This window comes from Triticum dicoccoides, chromosome 5A (assembly GCF_002162155.2).
Source record: "Triticum dicoccoides isolate Atlit2015 ecotype Zavitan chromosome 5A, WEW_v2.0, whole genome shotgun sequence".
NCBI classification, from domain to species: domain Eukaryota; kingdom Viridiplantae; phylum Streptophyta; class Magnoliopsida; order Poales; family Poaceae; genus Triticum; species Triticum dicoccoides.
In genome coordinates this window covers 576,417,287-576,430,814 of record NC_041388.1, presented here as the reverse complement: position 1 = coordinate 576,430,814, position 13,528 = coordinate 576,417,287, and the positions used below count along the sequence as shown (strand labels likewise).

At 47.6% G+C, this 13,528-nt stretch overlaps 2 protein-coding genes across 3 annotated transcripts; one reads left to right on the top strand and one right to left on the bottom strand.

The window, feature by feature from the left end:
* Positions 1–5: 5 nt before the first annotated feature.
* On the top strand, positions 6–4,264 carry LOC119300040 (myosin heavy chain, embryonic smooth muscle isoform-like; the record flags this gene model as incomplete). The annotated part of the gene is made up of 5 exons (XM_037577123.1): positions 6–1,082; positions 1,187–1,263; positions 1,603–1,714; positions 1,822–1,938; positions 3,676–4,264. Coding segments are annotated over 5 exons (1,731 nt in total), but the record flags the coding sequence as incomplete, so codon positions are not given.
* Positions 4,265–4,274: 10 nt separating this feature from the next.
* LOC119302966 (E3 ubiquitin-protein ligase RGLG5-like) lies at positions 4,275–6,535 on the bottom strand. Of its 2 annotated transcripts, XM_037580030.1 has the most exons (9): positions 6,326–6,533; positions 6,093–6,177; positions 5,813–5,953; positions 5,600–5,713; positions 5,407–5,504; positions 5,209–5,309; positions 5,002–5,104; positions 4,764–4,888; positions 4,275–4,663 (listed from the first exon to the last, which is right to left on the bottom strand). In XM_037580030.1, the coding sequence occupies exons 1-9, from the start codon at positions 6,455–6,457 to the stop codon at positions 4,612–4,614; spliced, it is 951 nt and encodes a 316-aa protein (XP_037435927.1). In that variant the 5' UTR covers positions 6,458–6,533; the 3' UTR covers positions 4,275–4,611. The 2 variants fall into 2 exon arrangements, with proteins under 2 accessions (XP_037435927.1, XP_037435928.1); XM_037580031.1 differs by lacking the exon at positions 4,275–4,663 and having other exon boundaries at positions 4,757–4,888; positions 6,326–6,535.
* Positions 6,536–13,528: the final 6,993 nt, after the last annotated feature.

Below are 13,528 nucleotides of genomic sequence, written 5' to 3'. Positions count from 1 at the left end.
CCGCATCACAGCCCCACCACGCCGATGCGGCGGCGGCGGCCGCCCAGCAGCAGCGCCTGCTCGACCTCGCCGCGGAGCTGGAGGAGGAGCGCCGCCTGCGCCGCGCGGCGGAGGAGTCCCTCGCGAGCTCCGAGACCCGCCTCGGCCGCCTCAAGGCGTTCGCGCAGGACGCGCTGCGGAAGCGCGACGACCTCAAGGCCGAGTCCGCCGCGTCGTCCCGGGCGCTGCAGGCGCTCCAGGCCGAGGCGGCCACCGCCTCCTCCATGCTCTCCTCCGGCCTCGAGCGGATCTCCGCCAAGGCGTCCCCGTCCACCCCGCCCGCCCCGCTCCCCACCTCCGGCAAGTACTCCGCCGGCCTCCCCGCCCTCGCCTACGGGGTCCTCAAGCGCGCCAACGACATCGTCGACGACCTGCTCGCGCAGATCGACGCCGCGGGCCGCGACCGCGACCGCGCGCGCCAGGACATGGACCAGCGCAACTACCAGATCGCCATCGAGGTGTCCGAGCTCGAGGCGGCCGTGGCCTCCCGCGCCGCCGAGTCCGAGTCCCTCTCCAGGTCCCTATCGGATCGGGAGGCGGAGATCTCCGCGCTCCAGGATAAGGTCCGATCCCTCGAGGCGAAGATGGACGCGCAGAGGCCCGTCCTCGCCGAGCAGATCGGCTGCGCCTCCAGGCTCTACGATGAGCTTCGCGAGGTAGTTATGCTGGTGGACGACGCCGCTGCCACAGCGCTGCCCGACTCCGTCTTCGTCTGGAAGGAGACAGACGTGGAGGAGAGCCTCAAGGTTTCGCTGGAAGGGACCAGGATGGCCTACGACATCGCCGCAATGGCGCTGCAGAAGGTCGGGGTGTGGCGGGATAAGGGGAAGAGCAAGGTGACGGAGCTTGAGGAGAGGGTGGAGGAGCTGACCCGGGAGAAGGAGCACATTGGGGTGCTGCTCCGGAGCGCGCTGCAGGCTAACACGACCGAGGTTTTGAAGGTGGCTGAGGATGGGCTGAGGGAGGCCGGAATCGAGATAGGACTCAACGGCCACAGGGATCACAGGCCAGGGAGCACGGAGAAGGATGAAGTCTATACATTGGTAGGTGCACTGTGAATGATGTTATGCTGTTGCAAGTTCATTGACTTCCCATGTATCTAGCCATACTGAATTGTTTCTTCTGTAACAATCAACCAATATTGCAGGCAGGGGCATTGGAGAACAGCATGAAGGAGTCCCAGATTAAGATCATTGAGCTGCAACATCTTGTTGAAGCACAAAGGTAGCTAACTTGATTCATTTTTGTTTACGTGTCATTTTATTTTTTTGCCGCACTGCCGGTTGAACTTGAGCAACATTAATAAAATTACTATCCATTGGATTTAATGTGGAATGGCCATGTGGTTTAAAGCAAACGCCTTTTGACCTCTTTTAACCAACAATAAGCTATTCAAAATTATAACTATCCTTCAGTCTGCCACTCTTGGTATCTTGATATAAACAAAAGCTGCAATTCATTACTAAAGCCAAAGTCAGTAGGAGTACTACTACAAAAAGATTCAGACCTCGGGCTGGAAATTGCCATTTCCTACTTCCCATCTTCTGAAATTGTGGATTTCAGGGCAGAGTCTAGTCTACTAAGGACGAGGATGGAAGGGCAAGAAAAGGAGATTGGTCAGCTACGGAAGCAGATAAAACATCTTGAAGAGAAGGAAAAGATGGCCAATGAAAGCGTAATATTTTCTCCTCATGTCTAATCGGATGTTTTGAGTATATGCATATCACTCTTATGGTCAGAGTCAGTGAGACAACACATAACCGTGTTTGTTGCATTCTTCAGGTTGAGGATCTGATGGTGGACATAACAGCTGCTGAAGAGGAGATTCAAAGGTGGAAGACGGCAGCAGAGGAGGAAGCTAATGCTGGTAGATCAATTGAGCAAGAGTTCCAGACTCAGGTGCGTTTGTACTTTATACAGACATGCACCATTACTCTGCATGTCCTTTATGTTTTCGGTGTCTTGTTTGTGTTTTCATGAGTTACATTAGACAACCAATGGCTCGACTCAATTGATCACTTAGTATTGCAGTTGTCTTATATTAGATTTTTTTTGGAGCATTCAAGACAGCAGGAAAGGTTCCTACTGACATATATTTCTCATAGTCACCAGATTACAAGGGGTATTACAACCATGTAGTGTTGCTACTTAGCCAATCCCTCTAGCCTAGATATTTCTTTTGGTGAACCGAGTAAATATTAAGCATGGTGAGCATGTTAGCAAACTAGGACTCCATGAATTATTTAGACAAGCAAATGCTAGACTGAATTAATCACTTAGCATTGCAGTTATCTGATACTCCCTCTGTCCCAAATTACTTGTTTTAGATTTGTCTAGACAATGTATCTAGACAATTCTATGACAAGTAATTTGGGACGGAGGTAATATTAAATATTTCTTTTCGAGAACAGAGTAATATTAAGCACAGTAAACATGTTAGCAAACGACCATGACTCCATGAGTTAACTAGACAGGCAAATACTTGACTGAATTAATCACTTAGAATTGCAGTCGTCTGATATTAAATATTTCTTGGGGAGAACAGAGTAATATTAAGAATTAAACACAGTGAACATGCTGGCATACTACCATGTGCACTTTTGATACATATGTTTGGTGTTTTGACAGCAAGGCACTACAGAAAGTGTAAGAAAGTACAAGATCGCAGTAGGCATGCTTAAACATTTACGTAGCATTCTTGGTTAGTGTTATCATAATATCATTTGACAGAAGTCACACAATGACTTGTTCTTTGCAGTTTAGCTGAAACATCATTATGTATCGACCATATGTTATGCTATACTGATACAGACACATGGTGTTGAGGGTAGCAGGGGTTTTATTCCTATTTAGCATAGTGAGACAAACATATTACTTCTGTTATTGTATGGTGTAGCTTGTGGTTCAATATCAGCTTTATTACGGTTCCATTGTTGTATTCAGTTTCGCCATAATGAATTGTTTCCATGTGGTCTTTGTTGTTACATCTTGGAAGTTAGTTATAGCAATGTTAGAGTATCCTTCAGTTGTTACTGCCAGTTTTAGACATTGCATTGCCACATTGTCCATAGAAAAATTCTTCGGTTGAGAAACAATAATTTTGAAGCCTTAAGCAACTATGCCCGCCAGTATAGATAGGTTGTGTCTAAGTGATGCGCAATAAAGTGCAAGGAAGGGCTTTGCAATCAGTAGTGGCTGGCAGCAGATGTAGCTGAGTCCCACAACTTGGTACTGTGGCTGTATGAAGGATACTTTATTGTGCAAGGTGGCATAAATTTTGATTTATTTTGTAAATGAAAAACTTCTGTAGATAACTTGTAATCAACAGTCTTGAGTGTTGATGATAACTGTAGATAACCAGTGCAAGGAAATGGCTTGTTTCCTATGTAGGGCGAAGTATCCTTTCTGGTTGTAATCAACAGGCTTGATGTTGGTAACTTGTAATGCCGCTGTGTGAAGAATATATGAATATACAAGGATGCATAGTGTCTTCATGTTTTTTATTTTCGAAAGAGCATAAGTTGTAAGGAAATGGCTTGTTCTCATATGGGGCGAAGCGTCCTTTCTGGTTGCAATGAACAGTCTTCTCGATCCATGAGAAGCTGAACTGAATTATTTTTTTATTTTATTGCACAGATATCGTCTCTCCACAAGGAACTAGAGGAAGCAAGAGAAACAATGGTGGAGCTGGAAAACAAGCTCAAGTTCAAGGAGGAGACAGCGGCCGCCGCAATGGCGGTCCGCGACGCCGCAGAGAAATCCTTAAAGCTCGCCGACACGAGATCCGCGAGGCTGCGCGAGCGGCTGGAAGAGCTCAATAGGCAGGCGGAGGAGTCCGACAATAGGGCGGACCCGAGCAGTCGCAGCGGCCACAGGTACGTGTGCTGGCCATGGCAGTGGCTGGGGCTGAACTACGTACGACTGCCGCCTGCGGAGGCAGAGGAGACCTCTAACGAGATGGAGCTCTCTGAACCCCTGATATAGCAGCGGCGTGGTGTTTATACAGATCGAAACACGGGCCGTTTGCTCCTTTGTTTCGATAAAAGAAAAGGCAAAGAGAACATTAGAATTTTTTTTTTAGCTTGGGTTCTTCCTGTAGATGTTTGGGAAATTTGTCCGTGCTTGTTTGTAGTGTGCAGACTCACGAGGGTGTTCGACGGGCGGCGTGTAATTGTAGAGAAAGTTACCGGACTCGGGATATAGTGAAGATGTTTCATTCTTTTGGGAAAATCGTCTTGTTTCAACATATCACTTTACCCTGGGTTTCTTTATATGACCACCACAGTTCATTTTTGCTGATTCAGGTGGACTACACAAGCAAAATATATGATTTTCTTCTGTAACATGTGAAGACTTGCCAAGTCTGTCAATAAAGATGTAGTTTTACCTAGAAGCTGTATAATCAAAAGAGTACAAATAAACAGGAGATGTGGGCTGGAAAATGAGTTGCTCTGAAGTGTACAAGCACACAGGGGATGGGAACTAAAATGGTAACTTCATCCTCCGACAATGTGACTATGTGACCATATCATGAACCTGACTGTGCAGCAAAACCGTCGGCGAACCGGTTGCTCAGGATGGAGGAGGAAGAGGCCTCCTTGCAGGCGCCATCGCAGCCAGATCACTGAAAATGGACCATATATGATTGAGAAAAGAGAGTAAACTTCTAGACCAATAAATCAACCTTCAGTGCTACAACATTTCTCTGACTTGCTGATTAGTACCTGATACGCTGGCTGACGATCGCAGCATACTGGCTCGGGATCTTCTCCAGCGCCTCAAGCGCGAACCGCTCCTCCTTCTCGGCGCGGGACATCTCCGTGGACATGATCTTGGTGAAATCCACAAACTGCAGTTGGTGTAGGCAACATGATTGAGGTGAGGACTGAGTTAGCTTAGGACATGACATGAATGAGCATGCCCTCTTGCAGAAACAAAGTGATAAATGGTTCTACCACATACCTGGAAGTTGTCGAATCGGCGTCGGCCGTCGTGGAACGGCATCTGATCGTCGTCCCATGGCCCGTCCCCGACCCCGACGAGGACGATGGAGAGAGGGAAATGGCTGCAAGCAAACACATACCATGTGATAATGTCACCAGAACATATGCAAACCAGTCAAGTTTTGGAGACAGATACTTGGCATTCAGCTGTATCAACTACTAGTACCTAGCATGAATGAGGGCCTGAAGAGTCCTCTCCTCCATGTCGTTCTCTGATCTTGATTCGTCCAGGGAGCTCGCGCGATGAGCACCGCAACCTCTCGGAACCTGGTGTTGATCACGTCAGAAACACAGCCACACAAAAATTCAGACAATGTCTGAATTTTCTCAAAAGAGAAGACACACAAAACTGGCGGTTGATCACCTGCCCATCAGCGATTATCAGCAGGATGTGGTACTGATGCCCGGAGCGTTGGACTACCCCCATTGCAGCCTCGATGATCGGCGCCAGAGATGTCGGCCCTGAATCAGAAACCATTTATTTACTATCATGAGACATACAGTAACTCACAAGACCAGTCTTTCTCTTGCAGAATTCAGTGGCAAGATGATGGTACCGGAGAGCTGAACGGTGGCGGTGATCTCCCGGTAACGCAGCAGGGCCTCCGGGATGCCGGCGCACGGCCGCACGTCCCCGTAGAAGCCGAACACGCCCTGGTCGTGCGTGGACACTGGCGGCAGGGCAGGCAGATGAATGAGATCACCACCAATAAGGCGATCATAAGCCATTTTAGTTCACCACCGGACACCACCATTCCAGAGTGACTTACTGTCCCCGAAGCCGAAGCAGGGGATGTCGTTGTCCTCGTCGTAGGCCGACAGCGTCTCGCCGACGATGCTGATGGCCTCCTCGTACGGGTTCGGGACGGCGCCGAGGTGGTGCAGGCTCCTCCCGCCGAAGCAGCGCTTCCCTGTTCATTCGCCCATCCATGAAAAATTCAGAACTACTACTATATGGTAATAATAACTGAAGAGAGAGAGAGAGAGAGAGAGAGAGAGAGAGAGAGAGAGAGAGAGAGAGAGAGAGAGAGAGAGAGAGAGAGAGAGCACCTGTCCATTCGTTGCTCCTGGTGAAATCCACCCCGATGATGAGGTTGGACGACTCGAGCCCCACCCGCTGAAGATCCGCCTTCACCTGCCAAGATACGATCGATCGACGCGGCGCGGCACCGACCAAAATGCAATCAGATTTCTGACTGAATGTATGTAGAATAGAAACTTGTAGCAGAGTAAAACCAAGTTGCGACTGAGCAAGACACGGTTACGGACGCCATCTTCGTTACCTGGTCCAAGGTACCGTACGCTAGATGATCTTCAGATGACGGGCTTTCGATTTGGCTTTGGCGTCCCTTGGCCGGGGACACCGTCCAGGTGGCGACGGCGCAGCAGAGCAGCAGGAAGGCCGAGAGGATCATCGGCGACGACGGTGATGGAATTGGATGTGATTTTTTGGCGAGAGAAGGTAGCAAGAAGCAGCAGAGTTGCTATGCTACCACAATGGCGCCCCGGCCTTTTATGCTGAGAGCGAGCGGGGAGGAGAAGCGGCCCAAGTTATCAGTGAGAAGTTTCCGGCGAATTTACACAGGGAAATAATATTAGTAGAAAAATGGTTTGGCTTGGCTTGGCTTGCCTTGGCTTGGCTGTGGACGCGGAGAGGGTGTCGAGGGAGACGCTGAAACGAGTGAAGCTATAGAGAGCACCGTCGTCGAGCAGAGCAAAGTGTGCAGGAGGAGTGGGGGAGGGGAGGGAGTCCGCGTGGTGTGGTGTGAGACGGGACGGGACGGGAACACGACTTGACTTGACTCGACTCACGGCGCTCAGGTACGTGCGCACATACGTGTGTGTGACACTTGGCGGCAACTTAATTCGCATCAAAGGTCTCACGTAAAAAAAGAGGTTCTCTCACATTCCAAGAACACCGTTTTTTCGGCCCATAAGAGCATCTCTACTCCTTCCCCTCGAAGGAAGGCATTAATCGGGAGCAACTAGTTAAGGAGCGCTTCTTCAGGAGCCTTGCAACGATCAATACCACTTGGCGCTCTTAGCCATTCGCCACATGTCGTACTCTGGATGCTCCTTCCGGATTTTGTTTTTTTATTTTTTCGCACGTGTTTTTGACTTTTTAAATGGTTTTTTTCGGAGGTTTTCGACGTTTTGGTTTTCCCACGGTCTTCCTTAGCTTTTCGATCAAAAAAATTGGAAAAAAATTTGCGTGAAAAAAATGCGTTTTCTTTTTTTTTCTTTCGCGAAAGTCACGGTTTTTTTCGCGAGAGTCACGACCGTGCCTTTCGGAAATGAAAAAAAATGCGTTTTCTGTTTTTTTCTTTTGCGAGAGCCACGGTTTTGCTTCCGCGAGAGGCACGGTTGTGCTTTCGCGAGAGTCACGGTCATGCCTCTCGGAAAGGGAAAAATAAAACGCGATTTCTGTTTTTATATTTCGCGAGAGTCGGGGTTTTGCTTCCGCGAGAGGCACGGTTGTGCTTTCGCGAGAGTCACGGTTTTGCTTCTGCGAGAGGCACGGTTGTGCTTTCGTGAGAGTCACGGCCGTGCCTCTCAGAAAGAGAAAAAAATACGCGTTTTCTGTTTTTTTCTTTCGTGAGAGTCACGGTTTTGTTTCTGCGAGAGGCACGGTTGTGCTTTCGCGAGAGTCACGGCCGTGCCTCTTCGGAAACGAAAAAAACGCGTTTTCTGTTTGTTTTTTCCTTCCACGAGAGTCACGGTTTTGCTTCCATGAGAGGCATGGGTGTGATTTCACGAGAGGCACGGGCGTGCCTCTTTCGGAAAGGAAAAAAAAACCGTGTTCCCGGTTCGTTTTTTTGCCCGATTTTTTGTGAAAAAAAAGTTCGTCAAAACCTATCAACATGGGATCTAGTTTTGACGATCTCGACGCGAGGAATCCAATGGTGAAAACGGTTTGAGATTTGGACGCACGGTTTAAAAGATAAAACATTTTGAATAATTGGATCTACGAAAAAAGGGAAAACTCGCAGGTTGCGATAAGTAGCGCATTGCATGTGCGCCACTTGTCGTGACCTGGAAACGTGGAGTGTTCTTTGCAACGAGTACTCCTTAATTAGTGATTTCGGCATTAATCGCCCAAAATATATTTGGTTCCAGGGATTAACACCCACCTAGCTAGACCTCATTCCACTAAAAAAAACTACCTAGACCTGGGTTTGGACAGCCTGGCCCGGCGACCCGGGCCAGGTTCGGGACTCGTTTTCCAGCCGAGGATGCACTCTGGGACAGTCTCAAGCTTCGGGCCGGGCTTGCACATGCAAGTGACGGAGAGCGCCGTTTGGGTCGGGCTTTGCGCTTGCATCGGGCAGGGCTCGGCTTTCAAAAGGACTAATTTTTGTTGCAAGAAAGGACAAATTTTAGGGCTTCATGACGGGCTCGGTCTTGATGTTTGAAGGTCGGGCTTATGCAAGCCCAGCCAAAAATCTGGCCTGGCCCGACTAATGATCAGATTTATACCTAGCCCTTTCATAGAACCATTACTCTTGAGAAACTAGTTTCTTCTTCATTAATTTTTTTGTCGTTTAGACTAAATTTGCTATGGGATAGGCAACTCTTGTTAAAAATAAAGCGACGCGAACGATCCGATTGGGCACAGTCACTGTTGTCCGCCTCGCCATCGACCCACCCCGCCATTTGTGGCGCCACCCTCCCCTCTCTTCTCCGGCGAGATTCTGATGATTTTTCTTCCTTTTTTGGTCTTCCCCATTTTCTACGTCGAATGCTACAGTTCTCCTCGCTGCCCCGGTCCAATGACACTCCTTCCCGTCAACCCTGGCCATGAGCAAAGCAAAACCACATGCAAAGGAGAACCTATAGAGGAAACATCATGTAAAGGACAAAACGTAAAGACAAACATGACCGCTGACCACCATTGCCAATTTCGATGAATCATTGTGTTTCGGTGCACGTCATCGTGCCATTAGGAGAAGAAAGACGAGAAGAACCTGTTCAAACGAAGAAGTGCCCAAACAACGACCTGTGAAGGACGAATTTCTCCTACTTTCTCGACTCCTTTATCGCACGCGTACGTCGTGCATAGTGAGCATGTATCAAATTACTTTTGCAGTTCATCTACCCTAGGCCCTACCTAATTCACGAATATCATCTAGTAGCGAGAAATCGCCGTTGACCACGTGAAACGAAGAAGAAGATGAAGAGAGGCTTTCATATGAGATCAAAATCGTTTGAGGGATTAAGTTTAGAGAAAAGTAGGTCCATAAAAGTTTAATTCCTCAAATTTTACCTTGGTCTTCAGCAGAGGCTTTTTCTCCTCTTTGATGAAACTGGCCTCAGAAACAACCTTCTTGCCCTTACCATGCGGAACCGAGCAGTGAAGGAACACACACGAGTGTAGGTGGCGCGCTCATTGGGCCTCAGATTGTGCCCAATCTTAGGAGCCACATAAGGAGCAGGAGCGGCAATAGTCCAGTTTATATTGCGTTTCAGAATGTGTCGTGGTTTTGTCACGGCAGATGTCCTCGTGAAAGGACTTAGTCGTGGAGCCATCGCTACGGGTTAACTTAAAGGGGTTAAACCGGACAAGGGACACGAGAGTTTATACTAGTTCGGCCCCTTACGATGAAGGTAAAAGCCTACGTCTAGTTGTGATGAGATTGCTGGGGTTTCAATGACCAGGGAGCGAATCCGCTTTGCCTGGCTCTTGAGTTGTTGTTCTCTGTCCCTAAACCGATGCCGGGTCGTCCCTTTATATACATAGGTTGACGCCCGTCGGTTTACAGAGTCCCGAGGCCGGATCATAAACGTGTCCAGCTCGGTCTCTATTCCTTCTAACTTACAATACAAGTTACATATTCATGCCGGTTTATGTCTACATGCCTTAACCCGCCTTTGGGCCTTATGCCTTCCTGAAGCGCCACCATCCTTGTCTTCATGGGCCTTTGAATAAAGCAATCATCATGGGGATAATCCGGCCTCTCCTAGCCGGTTTCCGCCCGGTGGTAATATCCCCAACATTAGGCCCCAGATTGATTTGCACTTGTTCATGTCAATCTTCAACACTTAGAAAAATTCCTCCTTTGCATCTTCACCTTGATCTTCTAAATCGCCGTGACGTCATCCTCCAGGATCATGATAAATCTCCATGACGTCACTTGTTATTTAAAAATTATACATCTCACCTTCAGTTAATGATCCTTCGACAATCGAGGCGACCGCTCCGTTATATATCCAATTTTCAGGCTCCTTGATTCTCGCTCCTATCACCTCTCCATTTACCTTATAAATAGGGCCAAGGGTCATTTTCTTTTCCCCCTTCACCTCCTCGCTTCTTCTTCTTCCTTGCGACGCCCCTACACCCCAGCGCCACCGTTGTCATTGAGCTTCGCCTCTGCATCACCGGCCGCTGCATCGACCTGGTCATATCAGAGAGACGCGACGCACCTCCGCTACCTCAACAGCTGTTGTAAGCCTTTCCTTCTTTCCTCTATAGATCCATTAGGGTTCATACGGGTTCATGTCACTCTCCTCGTGATCTTCATCAGTCCACTGATAGCAGAGCTCGATCTTGACGTGTTCCGCACAGTAGCTATGGCACTCCTTATCTCGGCCATTTAAACCAAACCTTAAATACATAATAACTTGATCTGGACCTTTTGTGAACTGCTTCGGGACCAAACTTTTTAAGTCTCAATATTTTTTTCTTTTCCTGACTTACGGTAGATCCAAAATTTCAATGCAATCTTGTGAAACCTATTTTACCTTACTTAGTCATTCTTGCCTTAGATCTGTATCTTCCTTATCCGCATAGGCGGTTTGTCCTCGTAGAAAATAATCTATCATATACCATTAGTCCCCTTGTAAACCGCCAATCCCTTTATCTCCGTTGTCATATTCCGGTTTAATAATATGTGTATACCTCTGTTTCTGTTTATCGCTTTATCATTGATAATTGCATCAGCCTCCGGTTTACCAATTTCACATACTTGGATTCCTTTTCCCTGTTGTACCATATGCATCACCATGGATGAATAGTAAACAGGCATTATTTTCTTCCCAGCTTTTCACTTGCAATGGCCAAGCAGTTTTATTCCTGCAACTGGGTCCCCTCCCGGGTTACAGAGGAGCAACTGAACGAAATGGTCAAGATTGGTACTTTACTGAAGAAAAATGAAATCCGGTGGCGAGTTCCTGGGCCGGAAAATCCTCCTACCCCCAAGCAGGGTGTAGTAGTGGTGTTTGTTGATCACATAGGCCGTGGCTTTAAACTGCCCGGATTGAAGTTTTTTCGAGATGTACTTGCTAGCTTTCAGCTCCACCCTCAATATATTGGACCCAACTCGGTATCCAATATATGCAACTTTCAAGTTTTTTTGTGAAGCGTACCTACAAGAAGAACCAACTATCGAGCTGTTCCAAAATTTCTTCCATTTAAACTGGCACACTGAATTCGTAGACGGACCCAATACTGAACTTGCCGGCGTCTCTATTCAGAAAAGGAAAGAAGTTGAGTTTCCTCATGCCAAACTTCATAGTCACCCAAAGGAGTGGAACCAAACTTGGTTCTATTGTAGAGACACCTCTCCCGAAGATGAGAACCCTCTGCCGGGTTATCGTGCACACCGGTTCGCCAATACTCATCCACTTACGCAACGACTAAGTGCCCAGGAACGGGCCACGTACGCACCTCAACTCGCCAAGCTTAGAGCCTTCCTGGCCAATTAACAAGTGTGGATTTCGTCCATTGCTGGATATCCTGGAGCATTTTGCCGTTAAGTCGCCGCTCCGGCTTAATGTGTGAGTATACTGGTGACGTTCAAGACTCTCAACGTCATACCAATATTCAGCTAACAGATGAAGAAGTCACTGAGTCTGTGAAGAAAATGTTGAACGAAACGGAAGCTGTCTGCAGCAAGACCGGGTTAAGTCCCTTTTAGACGCAAAACAAACCGCCCGCTGTAAGTATTGTCTGTGCTTCCGCTTTACACCTGATATTTTTGGACTGTGCAATCTTTGAATTCCCTCTGCCCATTCTTAAACAGGGTGATGATCCATTTTGGAAAAAGAAACCTCAAGAGAAAGCGGTGAAGCCTTCTCGTCCTAAAACAAAAGTCGTCAAGAAAACCACAAAGAGGAAGGCACCTGAACCCATCGGTTTAGAGCTTGATGACGACCCGGATGAACTGGAAGCAGAGGTAGAACTTGATTCACTTGGTTCACTTTTCATGCATCTCATTGACAATGATATTTATTAGGAGGACGTTGAAGGCAGCCAAGCTGATGATGCAGACGTAATTATCCTTTCCTCCGGTTCAGATCCTCTGCCAACACAAAAAATTCGTCAAGCAGCACGGAAAAGTAAGCTTTTCTCACCCTCTTGCTCACTTGGATCCAACATTTATTTTCAAGAAGCAGTAGCACGAGGCTCGCCGCACAACCCGACACAGCGGCCAAACAGTCACTTCGACCGGTTTACTGAATACCCCGGTCCGGAAACACCGATCTGAGGTCTTACCCACTTCTGACACTTCTTATCCCAAGGTCGGCTATTTCCGACAACTTCTTAATCCGTCCGATTTGAATTATCAGGTGACACCTCCTTCATCCTTTGGCGAGTCAACAGCGACACAACTCCCTCCCCTTAAGACTGTTGCTGGGTAAGTTTTAACTGAATCTGTTGACGCTTTGTATTTGCATGCTGTTTTCATCCTTGCATATTTTCCTTTTTAGAGCCAAGGCTAGACCCAGCAAGAAAACTCGGGTGAATAAACAGTCTGAAGAATTGGTTGTTGAATCGGAGCAAACCACTGAACCGGAAGGTCCTCATGTAGACACTGTTGTTCATGAACCACCCCCTCCGGATCATGATTTGAATGAGCAAACAGAAGCTGAAGTAGCAGACCTTGCCAACAAACCGACAAGCCCGATCCATAATGACGATGGACCGCCCAGTCCGGTGAAGGCTACTGATATCCCAACAACTCCAACACAGACTACTGGTAACAAGGAAGATGATATTGTCATCACTGGTGTTGGTCACACCTCTCCTGGCCATCCTGTTGCATTGTCGAAACATAGTGCCAAAGAAGAACGTGCTGCCATGGAGAAAGGCAAGTGGAGCACCGATCTATCAAGCTATGCCCACTTCAGTGCTGAAGAACTCCATTCTGGCTTTCTGAATCGTCTGCACACAAACCGTGATTATGAACCGGTTTGGTGAATCTGATGAAGGAGCGCTATGAGGTAATGACATAACTTTTCCTTTCTTAAGTCCAATTGCAAATACCAACTCTAGTAGCCCCCAAGGGCCGGTTTATGATAGCAATCATAAATCAGGACTTTGTAATATCTCAACCCTTGCATACTTATCCTCCATATGTCAGGTGATCCTTTGAAATAAACCAGTACTTTATCGTTGTATTCCTGTAGTTTTCATCTGTGTAGTCCCCAAGGGCCGGTTTATCTTTCCAAGGTAAATTGGGTCTTTAATAAATGCTTCAACTTTGAAT